The sequence below is a fragment of the Synchytrium microbalum genome (assembly GCF_006535985.1).
Source record: "Synchytrium microbalum strain JEL517 chromosome Unknown SmJEL517_scf0026, whole genome shotgun sequence".
In the NCBI taxonomy this organism is placed as follows: Eukaryota; Fungi; Chytridiomycota; class Chytridiomycetes; order Synchytriales; family Synchytriaceae; genus Synchytrium; species Synchytrium microbalum.
In genome coordinates, this window is record NW_022158375.1 from 230,326 (window position 1) to 250,195 (window position 19,870).

Consider the following 19,870-nt stretch of genomic DNA (forward strand, 5'->3'; position numbering starts at 1 on the left):
CATAATCGCAAATATATCTTTAGACATTATTCTAACACATTTCGTCTGAGTTCTTCTGGCTCTGTGGCAGAAAGCGGTTTTGATCTTGATCTGTTGTCTCATAAATTTCCCGAAAATCACAGTTTTACTTCGGAAGTGTATTTTACGAGCCATCAAATATAAAGTTCGCTGACGAAAAATGTCTGACTCTGAAGCCTCAGATGCCGGGGAAAGATCCGTTATAGAGGAGCTCCCAACTGCTCAACCTGCTCCTCCAGGTAATTTGTTGCGCCCGTTTGAGCAAATTGTTCGTTTTAGCGAGAACAGCTACAATACTGCTGATGTGTCAATATAGCATAGCCACCATTATTACAATTTTATTGCCTTGTTTTCATTTTAAAACCTTTTTGCTTTCTCTTTAGGAACGACCGCATTTCATTTTGTCTGGTAACATTATTATGACGAAAATGAGAATGGCCTGATGCACAGAATTGTGAGACTGAGGCGTTTTCTTCGTTTTAGCAAATCAAAACTGGGATTCGTTCAATGGAAGGATTCTGAAGCATCTCTGTATGGATACTTTGAACGGACGTTCAAGGCGACGACATGTACCCTGAAGTTGACAGAGTCGCTAGAACAATATTGTCTAGAAATTGAGGTAAATCCAACTTCACCAATTGTCTGATCCTATTATTAATAACCCCTTCACCTTGAAAAGGTTCCAAATGGTTATGCAGTGAGTGTTTTCAGACCGTCTCAAGAACCGCTTGTTCAAGTCACGCACCGGAGCGATTAGGATTGTCCACTAACGAACGCACGAAATATAGGTCGCATTTGAAAAGATATTCAAGAAGGGTTTGGCTCAAGAAATTGATCGAATCCACGGAATTCCCACGATATCTAAATGGAAAGATGTACGGCTCATGTCTTCACTCGGCAAAGCTCCTGGAACCACTGATCCTAAATCAACTGGACACTCGTCAATGGATCTCTTGGTTCAACGACTGGGTGCTCTTCGCCAATGTGGATTACAACGACAACGAGAAATCGACGGTGTCCTGACCCAGTGGGAAGCTCTAAAAACTGAGATTTATCGACGACTGGGAGCTATTGATGAACACTATTACAAGAAATGTGTCGAGGAAATCGTTGCTAGATTGGAATTGGTGCAGAACGAGGTCTTGGATGCAGTCAAACGTGATTTGGGAATGATTGGCGCACCACCTGCTCACGACGACGATATCGGCTCAGAGCCGAGAAGCCGTATGCCAACTGGAGGTTATGGCATTGGCGGTGGTATTCCGCTATCTGTCTTGTCGACAAGGCCTTCATCACCAGCTCCAAGCACGCCGCAAACTGCCAAGCTAGAGCTCGATGAACACCACGTGAATGACACGACGCCAACGTCATCTGTGGGAGGGTCGGCTACTCCCACCTCTGGCCATTCCGCCACTACACCCATATCTGCATCAGTGACGTCGCCCATGTCAGCAGGCAGCCATTCACGAGTAACCTCGATTGGTCATTCGAAACTGAACCCTACAAGAGATTCTGCAGCAATAGAGCAATCGGTTGGCCCTTCAGCGGTGGTAGTAAAATCTCCAGTCAGCGGTTTGAAACCAGAAACGACAGCAAGTCCCACCGTCACTCGTGGAATCCAAGAAGAACCAGAAAACGATCTAGAAACTGAAGACATCAGCACTAAAACACATGCAGTAACAGAACATGTCGAAACCGTGGAAAAGGCACCAGTTGTTGAAGACTTCCAAGACTTCACTCCTAAAGTTGAACCCACTAGTGAGACTCCAGACGTGATATTACAACCACAAGATGTTGAAACTGTAGACATTACAAAGGAAATCACCAATCCAGTCACGCACGAAATTTCGTTCTACGAGTCAGCAGAGTCAGAATCACTTCCCAAAACCGCAACAATCATTATCGACAACGAAGACGACCGTATTCTTTAAAGACATGCAAATTTATCTACAACAGAATACAGCAAGTGGTTATAAGTTACATGTGGGGTTTACAGCGAGTTGTTAATATCTGTGAGTATTTGGGAGACGAGATTGACTCGTTCACGGACCTTGTCCTTGTCTGTAGCGACAGTCCGTTCAATTAAGACTGTTGCTTTGTCAGGGTGATAAAGCAGGAGCTGCTCTCTGATCGTCTTACGTCGTTTATCGGGATCTGTATACTGTCCAAGCAGAAACGATATGACATTATCCTTTGTTAGCTCCCGGTTAGTACCGACAGGGAGTGGAACATCAACTAGTCGGACTATATTTATCGGATTACTAGACGATAGCTTGGATTTAAGTACATCCCAGCCATCTTGATAGGCTTTACGAGTTGCTGCGGATTTACGTAGTTTCCTTTCTGCTTTTTGACGCTCTTCTAGCTGTAGAAGCTCCAATTTCCTGATTCTCTCTTTTTCTAGCATGGCAGCAGCCCGAGCAGCCGCTTCCTTCATATGTTCTCTAGCAAGACGTTCTGCCTCGAGCTTTTGTGCAGAGTAGTCATGGGCCCACAGCTTCTCGCCCCATGACTGTGACGACGAGGATGCAGATGCCGGTACAGGTTGCTTGGATCTATATCTAAGTGGCTTTACTGATTCGTAAAAGCCTTCCATGCCTCCGTGATGGTCTTTATGTTCAGCGTGCAGTTGATCCAATATACGTTCCTCCCATTCATCTCTAGATGGAATATGATGTGGTAGTGTTCTATCTTGATTATCTATGTCGTCGTCTATATCATATATAGTGGGATTTCGAGGAGGAGTTATGTTGCCCAAGTTTGGTTGATATTCATTCAGGTCCGGAGAGAGCTTCCTAGAAGGTCTTTTATGATCGTCGTCCTCGTCATCCCGATTAGATTTCTTCCTCTTGAATCGCAGCTTCTTTGACATATAAGGTTTTTGCTGATTCTACGTCCTTTGAAATATTTTTGAGTGTTGGCGAGGAGACTGAAAGTCAGATTGTTGGGGAGGTCATTCAAGGTGAGCGGCATCATTTAAATACCTCTTGATATTTATCTAAATCATTGAATGCCCTGCCGCTCGTCATTAGGATTCGCAGCCAAGAAAATGGAACAAGACGAATTGCAGAGGACGCAAGATGAAATCCCAACCGCTTCAGCTCCCAATGACGAATCTGTAGACGCGCCATTGAGGCCGAATAGACCAAAACCGCCACCACCGTTGGATTTGCAGAATACTGTAGGGGTCAACATTGCGACTTCATTGTTGGCCTCACAGAGCAGCCCTACCACATATAAACCAAGGAGATTCACTGCATCTGCTACTATGATTCTGTCTCCACGTCTCGGATCAGATGGCGTAGGCAGTCAATCCAACACGCCGCCATTAGTAGATTCGCCAATACCGAAGGCCAGTGAAGTCATACAGCCATCACCTGAAATACTACCGCTGTCTATATCACATTCAGCATATAGAGCCATGCTGAATGCTGGTGGTCCTGGAAATCCTAGTGGAACAGGAGCAACATCCACAGCTTCGCCGAACTCGCACACCGGAAGTGGTGACGATTCTTCATCAACAAGTGGTAGGAACAGTCTCACAAAATTGGATTCTTCTGCAAAACTATTGCTGCAATCGAATGGATCTCCTGTATCCGTACCATCGAAACCACTACGTCGGACACTGTCGACACAAGAAAAATCAAAACAAATATTAAGCATGCCCAGTTTGATAAGAGACCATGGAGTGGAAACTCCCTCGCTTATATTGGAATACGCCCCAGACTCACCTAATCCCAATGGCATTGGTATAATATCACCTTCAACGCCCTCAAATGTCTCGATGAGCATTGCTTCGAGTTCTCCATCAAAGGGATCTCTGGGACGATTTAGTGTTTCCACGAATAATACAGGATCTCCTGCGTCACCATTTCGAAAAATTCCTGGAGTAATGGCAACGCAATCTCCACTGAATTCTACTCCGAAACGCAAATTGCCTACGACCAACGCTTTGAGAAATTCAGTTGGCTCTAACGACTCTGACTTTGAAGAAAACGGATATCGTCGATCTGGTCAGCTGGATAATTCTGATGGAGAGTTGGCCGATATTTTACGAGACTCTGAAGAAGTCAGACCGAATCAGACCGATTTTCTAGATGATAGGGGAGCCTCTTTTGATTTGAGGCGTGAGATGGTTGCTGAATTACTAGCAGCTAAAGAGAAGGCTGATGCTGTCATCAGTCTCGTGTTGGGTTTACCAACTCAGTCTACTGGCGACATCACTGCGAGAACGCCAAGTAGTGACAAGAAACGTAAATTGATGGAGCCATCAGAGAACCTGTTGAATGTCAAGCTTGTTCGGCCACTGTTGCATTCGAAAAGCTGGCCTCCGTCCATATTTGGTATGCGTTGATTACTTGCTATGATATGTAAACCACAAAGCTAAACCAATTCTTTCCATAGCTTCGCCACACGACTTGCTCCTGACGCAGATTGAATCTATTGGTACTCTGATCATGCATACGCCAGCATCGGCACTCATCAATACACAAGTAGCTGGAGATTTTATGCGTTCGCTACAAGACTTGATGGAACAATCAAGGAGAATGGTGGTTGGAAATGCCGAAGCGAATGATTTGCTGACCAAGTTGCTGTTTGTGTTTGCCCCCGTCAGTCGTGTGGCAGAATCCCTAGTAAGAAAACACAAATTGTCGGTTCAGTCTATCGTCGAGAATACTAAACCTCACTCAAACTCTAGTATGAATATGGAAAAACAATGAGACGAGTTAGTTTACACGAATCCGCACCGTCTTCGGATGGATCCCCGCAACATCGACGTTCAGGTCATCGATCGTCAGACACCAAGCATTCAAGGCCATCGCACACATCGATACGACCAGGCGCACCTCCATCCGACTTCCAAAGAACGGCCTCCAGTCCTAGGCTGGATGAAACTCGCAAGCTGCTGAAATCTGAAGGAAGACAATTTGTTCCGCAACATAAACGACAGGCACAATCTGAATCGTCCATACAGTTTATTTATACCGACACCTCTACTCCCCCTAAGCCAGAAACCAATCAGAAACCAGAATTTTTGAAGTCTTCCTCCGTGAATGAGTCCGATTCGGATTTTAGTGCTGACCACACGCAACCGAAGACTCCAACTCATCGAGGATCGAAATGGAGCTGTACTGATCTCGATGGCATATCAAGAGCACCGTCAGAGTTCTCTACGGCTCCGCCGACTACATCTCCGACACGACATGCCAGTCTCAACGAAGGTCAACCGCGATCTTCACCACTCGGTAGTACACCATCATTGGGAGGTAGTAGTGCTCAACTAATGCACCTGGGTAGTATGCAATCGTTTGACTCAATGCCCAACAGTCCCAGTCTATCAAAGTCATGGTGGCATTCGAAAGAACGAGTAGATGATGGTTCACCTACACCAAATCTTCAAAGCAATTCCAGCAACACCAAGAAGGTAAGTATTTTCCAAATCAGAGAATGACCAACGATATGAGCCCAATGCCTAACTATATGCTTGAATATAGGCACGACCAATGTTTGCGTTTCTGAAGACCATTCGACATGCATTTCACGGTAGTTCAGGAGCCCTTGCGCCAACATCCATGCCAACATCTCCAATATCGACATCCGGAACCAATCTTCATATATTAATGGGGTCGAACCCATCGTCGTTATCCATCAACGATTCTAGATCACAATCTTTTGGCTCGTTGTCTTCTGCGGGTCGACGACAGTCAGCTCAGGCTGGGTTTCAAGCACCAACATCAGTGCCATCTGGTCTTGGGTTGACCCTCAATACGGATAGCAGAGAAAATCCACCAGATTCGCCAACCGTCAAATCAGATCGATCTGGTGAAGCCTCGTTTTCTCAAACACCACCCTCAGGCCGAACTCCACTTTCCCGTGTGCTCTGTAGGATTTGCGAGGAAATGGTACTGGCTGAGACATTGGAAGAACATTCCAAAAGTTGCGCTGTGCAACAAGAGTGTCATTTGAAGCAGTATGCTTGTGATTTGAAGCTGAAAAAGTTTGCCAATGCTGTTGCTGCCCGAAAGGAACAGCTAAAAGTCAAGGTATGTTTAATGCATTCCGACATGAGAGCCATTGATAACTTACGCAATTCATCCTAGGATTATGACGATTGGACGGACTGGCAACATATGAGAAAACTTGCAGAGACTCTCGAGACCAGAGCTTCCAAAGGCGCAAAACTGTCCGACGAGACTGGCAAAAAGAGTATTGCCAAGTGTGAAAAGTATGCCAGCCAAGTCAAAAAGGTTTTGGATGAGGGATCTAAATACGCCAAAGTTGAGGTTCAAGTGTTTAGTATTGGTAAACGAATTCACGCTGTGGTAAGTGGGGAAGAAATCAATCTTCGCATTCAATAGTGCCTGTCAATTTCATCGCGACTCTCGCTAATGACACCAAAATTATTTTCGTAGCTGGAGGAGAAAGCACAAATCCTGGCCATTCAAGTCAGACGTGTTCATACTACATCCAACTTGCAAGATACCCACGGTTCAAGTGGATCATTATATGATGCAAGCCCCAACAGAAAGAAAGATCCAGAGCAACGACATTCCAGGACACAAGTCGACAGAGTCGTAAAGAGGAAGAACAGTGTGACTAGTGTCTCGAGTGAACGAAGTGCCAATCCGAATTCCCATGAAGCTGATTTGTACGCTTCTGATCGTAACAGAGACAAAGCACCAATCAACAAGGGCCGCTTCATGTCCATTTTTGCTGCTTTGATGAGGGGGCCAGCCACTCGACCGAGATCACCGAGTGGTTTATCAGGAACATCGGGAGGAGAATCAGATCGTGACCGGCGAAAGCAAAAGATACCATCGATTCGGGACTTTGAGATTTTGAAGCCAATTTCTCGTGGTGCTTTCGGGTGAGTTTATTGACTTTTAACTGTTGAATCTGTTTGTATCAACTGTCTGATGAATTCGTTCTGTATTCTGATCTTGTAGAAAGGTGTACTTGGCCAGGAAAAAGACCACACAGGATCTGTATGCCATCAAGATTCTGAAAAAGGAAGACATGATTCGAAAGAATATGGTCGCTCATGTTTTGGCTGAGCGAAAAGTGCTGGCCTTGTCACGAAATCCTTATGTTGTGAAGCTGTACTATGCATTTCAATCTCGAGACTACCTATATTTGGTCATGGAGTATCTTATTGGCGGTGACTTGTCGACTCTATTATCAGCACTTGGAACATTCGATGAAGACATGACCAAGATGTACGCTGGTGAAGTGACATTAGCTCTAGAGTATCTTCATGCAAACGGTATCACGCACAGGGATCTCAAACCGGACAGTAAGTAGTGATAATAATGTGATTTGAAATTGCGCAAGCATTCTAACTTTATGTTCTTGTTGTGTAGATATGCTGATAAACCAAGAAGGTCACATCAAGTTGACAGTGAGTCTTAAATCATTGTCGTTTTTGGCGATTCCAAATCTTACGATTTTGAACTGTACAGGATTTTGGACTCGCTCGCATCACCGTTCAAGACAAAGAATCGGCTTTAAGTGCGGAGAGTCCAGAAGAGATGCTTCATGTGAGATCGCCGAGTCGCTCCTTGTCCGAAATGACAAAGTTATTAATCAATCTTTACCAATACGCTAGCACTTGCAGCATCTCAACACTTTGGCTCGACGTACGAATGTACGACGGTTAACCGAAGAATCATCGTCCGTGGCACCAGACGGTCCCTTGTCTCCAGAAAATGCACATTTGCGCAGACCATCACGACGTGTTCGTCACGAAAGCAAAGCACTTCTAGGAACACCAGATTATCTTGCACCAGAACTTTTACTGGGTCTCGGCCACGGTCCCGCTGTAGATTGGTGGGCTTTAGGAATATGTATCTTCGAATGGGTTGTAGGCTTTCCGCCATTCTCAGATGAATCACCTGAAGCCATTTTCAGAAATATTTTGAACCATGATATCGAGTGGCCTGAAGATGGCATACCTACAGATATCAAATCACTGATCATGGGGCTTTTGAATCCGGACTCTCACACTCGTTTCAAGGGTCCTCAAATACGAGCACATCCGTTGTTTACTGGAGTAGACTGGGATCACCTCCGTAAGCAAACTGCACCGTTTGTACCGACACCACACGATGACATGGATACCGGATACTTTGAAAGTCGAAATCAGCGCCCTGATATACAACGATTATCGTCCTTGTCGATACCGCTTGGTGGTTTTAACGAAGCAGTACATAAACTCGATCCCAATGCCGAGATCTTGGGGCATCGTAAAGAAGCAAGTAGTGATAGTCAGCCTATATCACCCACAACACCAGTAGACCATAATAAAGCAGAGGGTGTCTTGCCAACCTCCGAATCCATTTCAAGGAGTCCACTACCAGAGAGTGCTGGGCCTTCCCGTGATAATTTCTCAGTGTCTGCATCAAGGCAACGATCCGTCAACTCGGGCAATACTCTTGATAGTCGAGAGTCATTACGAGGAAGTGCTCGTATCCGTGGTAATGATGTGTTGTCAGGAATACTAAGCTCTATGAACGTGTCACGATCCGGCTCAACATCGAATGTCAGTGACGATGGGTTACTGGACAAAAAGTCATCTACCAAGACCAGTATGTCTAAACTACCAACCAACAACAGCACCAATCCTCCACAACCGCGTAAAAGATCCGTGTCACAGACTGCTCTAGATCCAGACCGAGCAAGTTTCATGGATGACCTTAATTCCACCATTCCTCGAAATGCATCTGCCGCTAGTTTGGACTCACAGTTTGAGCAATTTACATACAAAAACGTTGACGTACTGGCCTCTGTGAATGACGACGTAATCTCTGGCTGGGAGGATCAAAAATCTCGTCGAGGCAGCTCTGACACACATGAAGAGATCTTTAATGCACCACTACAGAAACGACGAATATCAAATACTCTTGCAATGCAATCAAGGAACTCGCCTCATAGTAGCCTCGGTGACCTTGGCAAAAAGAATGGATCGAAAACAGATCTGTCCTCCGTGAAGCCGTAATTTCATCAAACAGAATAGATCAACTACAGATTTGACCTCTTGAAAGCCATGAGCTTTAAATTCGCCCAATAATCCATAATTTAAGTTTTTTATTGATTACATTTTTATTAAGTTCTATTCGTGTCGCTAGTTCGAATAGTTCTCGCGGCCTATTTGATGGACTTGGATCAGTAGTAACTGATCTGCTACCAATTACCAATTTACATCTGGGACTACTTGAGCTTGCTTCGTTCCTGGAATTGCTGTTGTCTCGAGGATTTCCTTATACGCGATGTCCTTGTTTGAAGAGGATGAAAAGAGGAACTTTCTTTTAATAGGCGTTTCTTCTTAACGTCAAAGTGATCTGTACTGGGTCTGAACTCGTCACAAAGGCGGAAAGAATGTCATATCAAACGAATTATCTTTCTGAAGTGAAGGCGTTCGAGCCACGAGAAGATGTAAGACATCTATATTTAATTATTTCAAACATCGCTAATTAATGCCTCGTCCATATAGTCGCTGCTTTCATTCAACATCAAACATTTGGAAAACAACATTGACGCGAATCTGATTGCAATTGGATTAAGCTCGTGGAGGCAGTACGGAGTCTACGTTCAAAAGATCTCACTTTAAGAGAACTACTCGTACCGCAACATGGCACCCTTGCACTGGGTTCGGGTTTTTCTTTCGATTTCCCTTTCGGTCCAGTCAGATCAAGGCAGTGCTGTAAACCATCTTCAAACATCTTATACATCCATCATAACTACTGCCGGTAAAGCTACTACTTGTGTATGATAGTCCAGGATTGAATGGTAAGAGTGTTGACCTTGCTTTATTTGCATCGTTTGTGTCCTGGATCTGGAGTTCGGGAGTCCTGTCGTTGTATACGAAAACTTTGGTCTCGAGGTTTTACCCAGATCTTGACTGTATTCATCCTCTCACTAGGCAAATTCTTTTGTCTAAAGCTACAAACTGGTCGACTGGACAGAAGGTGCGTTGGACTGCGATTACTGATTCGTCACTGCCCACTCCATGTCCTCGGCTATCAATACGTTTCTCTCGAACCCACGATAAGATTCTCACTGTATTGCTTTATCGACTAGGGTGGTCCTGGTGCTGTTTAACACTGCTCGTTTCTGGATCAGGAATGTTAGTTGGCTGATTTTTTTGCTCACAATGTCAAACTTTCAATCCTCCTCGGTCAATACTCAGATCTTTAACGTATTCCCCCTCTTCCCAGATCTGTCCAGCTCCTCTTTAGGGCGCCACAATTTGGGACTTGAAAAAGTGGGTTGTACTGCACGGTTTTTTTTTGAGAATTGTCTGGGGTTGTTGCGTCGTTGGGCACCTAGTATGTTGAAGCGACGACTCAACAATCGGCTGTTTTGAAGGACCCGATTACCACCTGCGCCTAGCAGAGTCATTCGGGCCTCCGAAGCGGTTAGTCCAAACGTCCTTCTTATCCTGATGAGAGTTACGGGAGCTTCGGCTCCCCGCTGTCGGTTGGTGGGGCGTCTCATTTTCTGGAACCATGCTGGACTGCTGGCGAGAATGCTGATGAGTGGATATTTACCAAGATGTACTTGCAACGCTCAACTCCGGGCAATTCAACTCTTTGAAAGTTCAGTATACCCACTCTAACGTGACTTACTCACGCTTCGTCACAGGAGTATGGCTGATATTGATGCTATACATTTGCGGCCTCGTCCTGCTACAATAGAACGTGTTGCAAACCATGTCCTGTGCGCAATAAATTCTCAAAATCCTCGCCCCTTCTCCATCACCACCTTGAATTGTATTGCAAACTCGTACCGCGACTCTTTGATTCTTTGGTATCTGCTGATCGCTCGGAGGAACAAGTCTGGGAATTGGTCTGGGACTGTTTTAATCACGACTTTGATACATTGCTCCCCACACCTGGGATTGGAGAACGTTCCTCTAGTAGTGCAAGTTGAAAAACGGTGCTATGTATATGCAGTTGCAAGAGCTGACTTGTAGGCCGAAAGCTTAGATCTCTCTTCAAGGCCTGCTTGCCCAAAACAAGATTATTGCCAAAAGTGGTATTGACATGCCTGTTGCTGATACATCGCTGACTTAAACGCAAAGCACGAAAAGAATTGGAGCAGGTAAAATACATTTCTACGCACCTGGTTACTAGGCTTTGTCACTTAAAAACATGGATGGCTTTCCCTTGTTGGCCGTATTCGGATTTGGGGACGTTGTGAAAGAATTGATGACTCCTGGCTCGTCTAAACGCCGACTGACTGAATCCGTCAAAGAGCTCACCAAATTGCTGGACTGTACGCTCCAAGTGCAAAAGAACTCTGAACGTGCTTATCAAAGCGCGCTTTCAGACGCAATTGAATGCCAAAAGCGGGCTTCATCTGGACAATGTCCAGTTTGTTGGGAGAAACAAGTCAATCGAGCTTTGGCGTGTGGCCACGTCTACTGCTCTGCCTGGTAAAAATCGTTGTTTCCGGTATTTATTCAGATGTAGTCGCATAGAGCTTACACTTAAATCTTTTCAATAGCATTCCTCGTATGGCTCGGAACGTTTGTCCCAGCTGTCGAGTTGTTCCAATCATTTTGTAAGAACCTGTATAAGAGTTTGAACAACGCTTTGATATTGATCTCATAGCTCCAACGCTAGTTCGAATAGTTCTGATGTCCTATTTGATAGAATTGAGTCACGAGTAACTGATTTAATACAAATCTACAGCTGAGATTACTTGAGCAGGCTTCTGTCATCTGGTTGCAATATACAGTGCAAGAAAACAAGGTGCTGAGCAGAAACACGACGTCGCAGAGAGTGATCGGGATGAGAATAATTGGTATGCCCTATAAAACCACACTTTTCATGTACTTTTTCGGTTGACACTCCAATTTCGTCGCTTTATGTCAGCATCACATAAGCATCCAATACTTTGAGCTTCATATCCATCCATCGATATCTGAAACAAAAGGATTGCAAACATGGTGAGTTCTGACTTGTAGTTAGTATCGAGAGCTGTGATATAACTTCTCTCTGCCTGGAAATCCCTTCCTCGTTGCCATATGGACTGGGGCCAACACATTCAACGATGTCGTGCGATGGATGTGACACTTGCATTATGGGAGAGAGACCTATGCAAATATGAACTTGAGAGGCGCCGATTGAGGATTCAACAATGAGCTTTAATTATTGGCAAAACAGTTGCCTGAACAGGGGCATTTGACAAAAGCTTGACATTTGGGGCAGACATACACGTGGACAAATCGAACTAAATAGCTACAATGGAGCTGTCAATAACAGAATCTAACAAATTTACGTACCAATTACTCTTTGCAGGCTGACGAAACTGAGGGATATGATGCCGAATATGTAGGTTTCGACGGTTTTTTGGCTGTCACTATATACAGATACTAACGAGCTATGTATAATTTATAGGCGGCTGAAATGAAGAAGAAGCGCCAATTCAGAAAGTTTACTTTCCGTGGCGTTGACTTGGATGACTTGATGGACTTGAGCCCAGAAGATGTATGTTGATTCATTTTATTATACAGTAGGACCGATATGATAGAAGGAAAAGGAGATTGGAATGTATCGGCATTCAACTTTTACCCACCCTTTGCACGATCGTTGAGAGTCGATACAAATACGGTCAAATCAAAACATCTAACAATGGAGACGCACAGAGAAACACACTCATTTTTGATGCCATATTCAAAATGATCTAATTCATTTTATATAATCTCTAGCTGATGAAATTGGTACACTGTCGTGCTCGTCGCAGGTTTATGCGTGGATTGAAGAGAAAGCCTATGGGTTTGATCAAGAAGCTCCGAAAGGCAAAGAAGGAAGCTGCTGCCAACGAGAAGCCAGAAACTGTAAAGACTCACTTACGAAACATGATTATCGTACCTGAAATGATTGGTTCCGTCGTTGGTATTTACAACGGAAAGACCTTCAACCAAGTTGAAATCCGAGCTGAAATGATTGGTCACTACTTGGGTGAGCATTTGATGATGATATATGAATATTTGATGATGTTAACGCAGATAAGGAGTCTTGGACTAACTCGCGTTAAATGTAGGCGAATTCTCTCTGTCCTACAAGCCCGTCAAGCACGGAAGGCCAGGTATCGGAGCCACCCACTCCTCCAGATTCATTCCTCTCAAATAAGGTAAGCTACAGTGGTCATACCTTCTTTACATTACGTTGTTTCTTCTTTTGATCTTGCCAACACTCTTAATCCATAATTAGGCTTTTATTGCAATATGTTGGATTTTGCCATAAGAATTGTAGAAATAAACACCAAACCCTGGTCGGGGATGATGACTAGCCTGTGGATTTCGTGACTTAATATTTCGCTTGTTTCAACTGTTTGAAATTCGAAGAGCGATTCATGGATCTTCCATAGCATTTACGTTTTTGGCACGTCTAAATCGCATTAGATTAATAAACTGGCAGCGATGGCTGACTGTGTTTTTTTTGGTGCAGTCGTCGAGCTTGCCTTGCTTTTCTTTTTACAAAAAACCAATTCGTTACTTACAAAGATGCCCAAAAACAAAGGAAAAGGAGGCAAGAATCGTAAGAGGTATGTTCCTAGTGCAATATCCTTGGTAGCTATGCGGGTCTATGTCGCTTCGTGTCGGTTTGAACAGTCTGGTCTTTGCAATTTCGTTTTTGAGACCAACGGAGCCGTCTCATCTGAAAAGTTTATTGATGGAGTCTTTTCGTGCGGCAGCTTCTCTAACGGATTTCAGTATATATAATATGCTATTGCCTTGAACAATGTGCTAACCTGGTTTTATGTGTAGAGGGAAGAATGAGAACGAGTCAGAAAAACGTGAATTGGTCTTCAAGGAAGATGGACAGGAATATGCTGTAGTGACCAAGATGTTGGGAAATGGCTGGGTAGAAGCTCAATGTATTGATGGAGAAAAGAGACAAGCACATATAAGAGGTGCCTTCCGAAAGAAGGTTTGGTAAGTGTGCGGGTTGATGTGCAGTCTGGATAGGTAATCGCTCTATGCGGGAGTAGTCACTTACTACATTCTCTTTGATGATGATCTGCAGGATCACAGCTGGAGATGTTGTTCTGCTCGGGTTGCGAGATTTCCAAGACTCAAAGGCAGACGTCATACTAAAGTATACGGCTGATGAAGCAAGAATGCTAAAATCGTATGGTGAAATTCCTGACAACATCAAGATCAATGAAACTGCTATTGGTATGGAAGAAGGAGATGAAGAAGACGGTACGTGAACATGCGGTTTTTATGTTTGGTTTTGATGAGATCTGTAATCTCTGCTCTGCACCCTTTCGTGGGAGCATGAAAGATCAATTAGTGTGTGCGAGCAAATGAGCGCCAACACTGACTCAATTCCTGTGTTTGTAGATGGTGTCGAATTCGACATTGACGAGATTTAATTTCTTTTCGAACCGATGCATATAGAATGTTTTGCGCTGCTCTGTAAATGTAAATAAACAATAAAGTCCACGTCATCCTCAAATCATCCTCACGTCGTGAATCGCGTTTTGTGTTTCTAGTATGGTTGTGCCACATCATCAACAACACCTGCTCTTTGCAATATTACAGCAATGAGCGGCAAGTACAACTCGATATTCAAGGAGGGAATTCTAAATGGCAAGATTATGTAAGTTCCTACTCTCGATTCCTGCTAAGTTTGGGCAACTTTCGCAATAACACATTTTACACGCATCCTTTCAATCCAGTATCGTAACTGGTGGAGGAACAGGTCAGTTTCTGAGTTTTCGTCTTCGTGACCTGCTTTGTCGAGTCCTTGCTTGCACGATTCCATGGAAGACCATCAACACTTGAACACATCAAACCCAAGCTAAACTTCGTATCAAATCAGGTCTAGGACGAACTCTCACGCATGAGCTTGTATCATTGGGAGCTGTGGTCCTAATCTCTGGTCGACGTGAGGCCAAACTTAAGGAGGTTGCTGAAGAAATAAAGTAAGGACGACGTTGTTTGATCATTCTTGGGTATCCAAGGCCCACAACATTTACACGATTAAATCTAACGCTTCCGTTTGAATTTGTCTCAAAAGAACGATTTACGGGCCAAACAAATGCCACTATGCCATCATGAACATTCGTGATGAAAAGCAAGTCAGAGAAGTAATGCAGGGTTGGGTCAAAAAATTCGGCTATATCAGCGCACTCGTAAACAATGCTGGAGGCCAGTTTGCATCGCCAGCCGAGAATTTGCCTACTAATGGATGGAAGGCTGTAATTGATTTGAATCTGAACGGTACCTTCCACGTCACGAAGGCCGCTTTTGATTTTTACTTGAAGGAGCACGGAGTATGTTACATACACGGTTACATTCTCGTTGAAGATGCTCACGAGATGTTTTTAGGGTGCTATCGTCAATGTTATTTTGGACGTACGAAATGGAAAAGTGGGAACAGTACATTCAGCGGCCTCGAGATCTGGTATTATCGCCATGACGAAGAGTCTCTGTTTGGAATGGGCCAAGTACGGAATCAGGATTAACGAGTAAGAACAGCCAAAGTTTTCATTTAATTCCAGGCACACAACTGCCGGTTCTGGTATACCTAATATCCTGCGTTGCTATATAGTGTTGTGCCTTCAAAGATGATTGGTTCTGGAATAGCAGGATACCCAGAAGCAGTTTGGAAGAGAAGAGTGGAGCAGAGCTGGCGCAACCCTGCAGGACGAATGTCGACTGAAAGTGAATGTGCCAACGCAATAACGTTTTTGCTAACACCTGGCGCAGCCTACGTCAGTGGTGTTATCGTTCCGGTAACTGCTGGTGGGGATTTGAGAAATGGGGACAGTGATGACGGTCTGTTCCCAAAGGAATCAAAGTTTCCTGTCTACCTTGGCTTTGAAGAAGAGACATTCATGGAGACTCTGTAAGTTATCTCTGGTGCGAATTTGGAAGTCATTGATAAACCGATTAATTTGCAATACCTCTATAGCGAAACGCCAGAAGTCTTTAGAGATTTAATGAAGACGTATTTGAAAGGTGGAAAGTTATAAAGCTAATGTAAGAATGACTTTGTAGTTCCAGTCTTTCAAACATACAAGATATTCAGTTGGAAAATATGAAGTAGTTATGATTTTTCTTCGTCCAAACATACAAATTGTTTATAGTTTGGATTTGCGTCCGATTTTGCGGTAGTCTCGCAATAACTGCTTAAATGATTCTGGCACTTTCCTGTTGGATTTAATTGGGATGTTAGGAGTCATTCATAACTGTGCAAGTAAACAAAACACGTACAAGTCTTCAATGCCAAACTTTTCATCGAATCCATTGTCTAAAAAATTAGGAGACAAGGTGTCAGTTTGCATTATCAAGTGAAATGCAAAACTTGCATTCAAAGTGCCTCTGCTTACAGACTGGTATATGCGATTCCTTAAAGTAAAGTGGTCTTCCGTCCATTTCTGCCTCGCCTAACGGTTTGTAGACATTGTGAGCAAATATAAATCAAATACTCCAACAAAATTGACATCGTAAATCGACTTGCCTTTCTTGAGATGAGCTCCTGACGTGGTATAGTGAGTGTATCCGTTTATGTAACTTGCGCCGTGGGATAACAGCCAAACTACCGAGGATCCAACTTCGGCTTCCGTCTGTGCTCTGCCAGCTGGCACCGTCCCCATCACTTGTACAGCGGTCTTGGCGACTTCTGGGGGATAGTTTGCCATACCATTTCCTATAACGCGTTCAGGCACTACATTGTTGATTCGGATCCCGCAAGTTGGTCCCCATTCAAGACATAGTGTTTTCGTTAGTCCGATGATGGCAGAACGGGCGGCGGCAGTATGTGCCATCGAAGGATAACCGTTACGGACGTTGGCAATGACGTTGACGATAGCTCCTCCATTGTCTTTCATGTACGCGTCATAGCACGCTTTCGTCAACATCCACATTCCCATGAGGTTGAGCTCGACTACGGCCCTCATCCCGCCATTGGTGAGATTGCCTGCAGGTACAGTGTATTGACCACCTAGGTGTAAAGTAATGAGTATTCAACCTTCTAACAACATCATAGAGTTTTGTAACTTTGCCTGTTTGTAACGTACCTGCGTTATTCACAAGACCATCGATTCTTTGATATTTTGCCATGACACGATCCACCAAACTCTTCACTGATGCCTCGTCACGAATGTTTACAATCTGAGGGTCACATCGACCAGTACCATACGTAATTTGGATTTCAGCAGCGACATGATCCAAGTTTTCCTTCTTGCGAGAAGCAATCACGACTATGGCACCAAGAGAAGCGAGTTCATGGGCAATGACTCTGCCGATGCCTAAGATTTGGTATGAATGTTGATGAAACTGTGTGGACAAGCACTTGATGAAGCAGGAGAAGAAAGAGGGGAAGGCAGTAACTGACCTGTGCCTCCACCAGTCACGATACTAGATACAAAAGTTGCAAGAGGTGTGTAAGGCTTCAAATGTGTTGTTGCGGATTTTTACAAAAATCAACAGAAAGAAGGCCTTACATCACTTGGTCTTTGAACAGGTCACTGCGAAAGACACTGTTGAATTTCATCGGCTTCAGCACTTTGGCCATGACTTGACAGCTTTGTGGTTTGCGTTCAAATCTTTGTTCATAAACTAAAGTCACACACAAGACACAATCCTGCAAATGGTTTGGGCGAGCTTTAGCTCGTACAAAATTTTGTCCAAAAGGAAACGTGACATCGTGTACAGATTTATAGTAAGATTACGATGCACGCGTTCTGCTATCAACCTGGATCATTCGTACAGCTGATATATCAGCTGGATCAAATTCCAGAATAGTTATATACATCTTACAAACATAAGTACAAAGATGCAACATTTGCATTCAGTTCACTAAAAGGAGTACGGGAACTTGAATAATTCGTAAACTCGTTCACATGGTGTAGCAAACGAGTATCCCTTTGAAAGAATTGAATGGGAACTATGAGAATTTACCTAGTAAAGCATCTCATTAATAGCTACCTTTGGAAACAGTGGACTGCTAACTGGCACATTCCCTCTCAGAACACCACATACTCGTCCATCGTGTATCAAAGGAGCTCCAGACGACCCAGATGGAACTACCACATCAACGAGCATGGAATGTAGCTCATCGTAAGTTCCCGTCTAACGAAGGGAATGAATGATCAGCAATTTGCATCAATAGTAACAACAAGGAACTAAAGCAGCAACGGTTATAAATACCCTAGATTCTCCTCCTATCGAGTTCCGATACAGTTTAAGTTGACATTTTTCAAAATGCCATTCATCGGCGGTATGAGCTTCCAATTGGGTGTCGACTGGCACAGGATAGGGTGTCGTTGGCAAAGGTACGAGGTCTGAAACAGCACCATTTAATTCTGGTCCAATATTCAGCAACACCAAGTCCAAGGCAGGACTAGCAGCAACAGCTCCTGTTATCGGGTATATGTGGCCTTTACTACTCAAAGCAACTATCGATTCAAACCCAAGAAGGGGATTGCAACGTCAACCATGAGTGACAATTTCTCAGCAAAACATTACACACCACAAGTTGCAATTCCCTTAGAGCTCGGCGGCAGCACGGGAGCAATCATATCAAAAACGTGATGACAAGTCAATATGTAGTTTGAGGCCGCAATGACGAAAGCTGATGCTACGTCAACGCGAGCATCTAGAGATCCAGCAGGATTCGTGACTACATTTGTGAGAAGTAGAACTGAATCTGATAATGAGGTTGATATTGGTTCTTGTGAGTAGGGCAAGACAATGTCACTTTGAATTCCACTCGTCAAATGGATTTGATGTATCAGGGTTTCAAGGCGTAGTAATGACTGTAGGAGGGAATAGAGCTTGATTAGCTGATTTACAGCAAAAATATTTAGTCTCAAACCAAATAGAGGCCTTACTCTATGTTTCGGTTGCAGACTTGCGAGCAGGTGTTCCTTCAACTGTGGTGCAGGCAGACGTCGAAAGTCATGGTGGAACCGCCGAGTGTGAATATGCTGAGCTATTAGTTTTACATGACGTCTCATTTGTAAGCGATTGGTAGAGAGTATGATGGAATCGTGCGAGTTACAAGTAATCGCAAAACATGACAGTCAATGTGGATCAAAGGACAACAACAATCAAAGTATCCTCGATATAAGTTACGAAGAGGATTGAACGCGAATAGGCCATGCTTTATCATCGTATTTGTGGGTTTATGTGATGCATGCATTGTTGTTTGAGTCGTTTGATCATTACACATTGTGGGAAACGATTTACAGTGTCACGAAGAGGCAGCCGCCGGAGCATCCTTGGTGAGGGCGGCGATGTGGTCGATCATCCGTGTGTAGAGGAAGGATGGGGAGGAAGCGAGGTCAGATACTGCTATTGTCTTTTCAGCTCCAGTGCCTAGACGGAAAGCGTCAGCAAACGAGATCGTTGATGTATATCCATCGGTCAAAGATGCACCTGTTTTGATGGTGATAGAGTTGGTTTTCTCATCAGCTTCTCTCGTTGTGATGTTGATTTCTGGGTTGATGAATTTAAGCCTTGGGAGTTCATTCACGCAAAATAGCCTACGTGAGCCTAGTTAGAATCCTGTTCATAGATGAAATCAATAGAAACTTACCCAAGAGTCCTGTATGCTGGCGATTTTTTTCCAAGCACGACTGAGATCGAGATATTTGAAGGAAGAGCCTTTTTGTTGCCAACCGCTAGATTTGTACGTAAAGCACTGACGCTGAAGGACTGGAGCTTCATCCCTTGTTGCAATAAGTTTCCTTTGTGAGATTGTGGACGCAAAAGCTTCCAAGTTTTTGGTTTCTTTGCAAAGTTGATCATTTCACGGTTGCTGCAGACGGGAACGTGTTTATAGAATGCATTCGGCTTTGATTATATTGGCATCGTACTCACGTGAACCTT

At 44.0% G+C, this 19,870-nt stretch overlaps 6 protein-coding genes across 6 annotated transcripts; 5 read left to right on the forward strand and 1 right to left on the reverse strand.

The window, feature by feature from the left end:
- Positions 1–178: 178 nt before the first annotated feature.
- SmJEL517_g04160 (uncharacterized protein) lies at positions 179–1,949 on the forward strand (the record flags this gene model as incomplete). Its single annotated transcript, XM_031170088.1, has 4 exons — positions 179–257; positions 402–426; positions 502–637; positions 807–1,949. 4 exons carry the CDS (start codon positions 179–181, stop codon positions 1,947–1,949), a joined length of 1,383 nt encoding a protein of 460 aa, XP_031023967.1.
- Positions 1,950–3,067: 1,118 nt separating this feature from the next.
- On the forward strand, positions 3,068–9,013 carry SmJEL517_g04161 (uncharacterized protein; the record flags this gene model as incomplete). The annotated part of the gene is made up of 10 exons (XM_031170089.1): positions 3,068–4,361; positions 4,423–4,652; positions 4,718–5,443; positions 5,514–6,062; positions 6,120–6,341; positions 6,432–6,886; positions 6,966–7,312; positions 7,380–7,417; positions 7,479–7,556; positions 7,625–9,013. The coding sequence occupies 10 exons, from the start codon at positions 3,068–3,070 to the stop codon at positions 9,011–9,013; spliced, it is 5,328 nt and encodes a 1,775-aa protein (XP_031023968.1).
- A 2,155-nt stretch (positions 9,014–11,168) lies between these two features.
- Positions 11,169–13,154, forward strand: SmJEL517_g04162 (uncharacterized protein; the record flags this gene model as incomplete). The annotated part of the gene is made up of 6 exons (XM_031170090.1): positions 11,169–11,452; positions 11,524–11,545; positions 12,321–12,353; positions 12,420–12,509; positions 12,731–12,983; positions 13,066–13,154. The coding sequence occupies 6 exons, from the start codon at positions 11,169–11,171 to the stop codon at positions 13,152–13,154; spliced, it is 771 nt and encodes a 256-aa protein (XP_031023969.1).
- A 374-nt stretch (positions 13,155–13,528) lies between these two features.
- Positions 13,529–14,403, forward strand: SmJEL517_g04163 (uncharacterized protein; the record flags this gene model as incomplete). Its single annotated transcript, XM_031170091.1, has 4 exons — positions 13,529–13,569; positions 13,793–13,960; positions 14,052–14,230; positions 14,372–14,403. 4 exons carry the CDS (start codon positions 13,529–13,531, stop codon positions 14,401–14,403), a joined length of 420 nt encoding a protein of 139 aa, XP_031023970.1.
- A 171-nt stretch (positions 14,404–14,574) lies between these two features.
- SmJEL517_g04164 (uncharacterized protein) lies at positions 14,575–16,008 on the forward strand (the record flags this gene model as incomplete). The annotated part of the gene is made up of 7 exons (XM_031170092.1): positions 14,575–14,630; positions 14,710–14,732; positions 14,853–14,955; positions 15,051–15,306; positions 15,362–15,501; positions 15,585–15,881; positions 15,948–16,008. 7 exons carry the CDS (start codon positions 14,575–14,577, stop codon positions 16,006–16,008), a joined length of 936 nt encoding a protein of 311 aa, XP_031023963.1.
- Positions 16,009–16,116: 108 nt separating this feature from the next.
- Positions 16,117–18,996, reverse strand: SmJEL517_g04165 (uncharacterized protein; the record flags this gene model as incomplete). Its single annotated transcript, XM_031170093.1, has 11 exons — positions 16,117–16,186; positions 16,250–16,286; positions 16,366–16,422; positions 16,551–16,979; positions 17,056–17,286; positions 17,373–17,395; positions 17,850–17,902; positions 17,966–18,109; positions 18,188–18,435; positions 18,510–18,795; positions 18,871–18,996. 11 exons carry the CDS (start codon positions 18,994–18,996, stop codon positions 16,117–16,119), a joined length of 1,704 nt encoding a protein of 567 aa, XP_031023964.1.
- Positions 18,997–19,870: the final 874 nt, after the last annotated feature.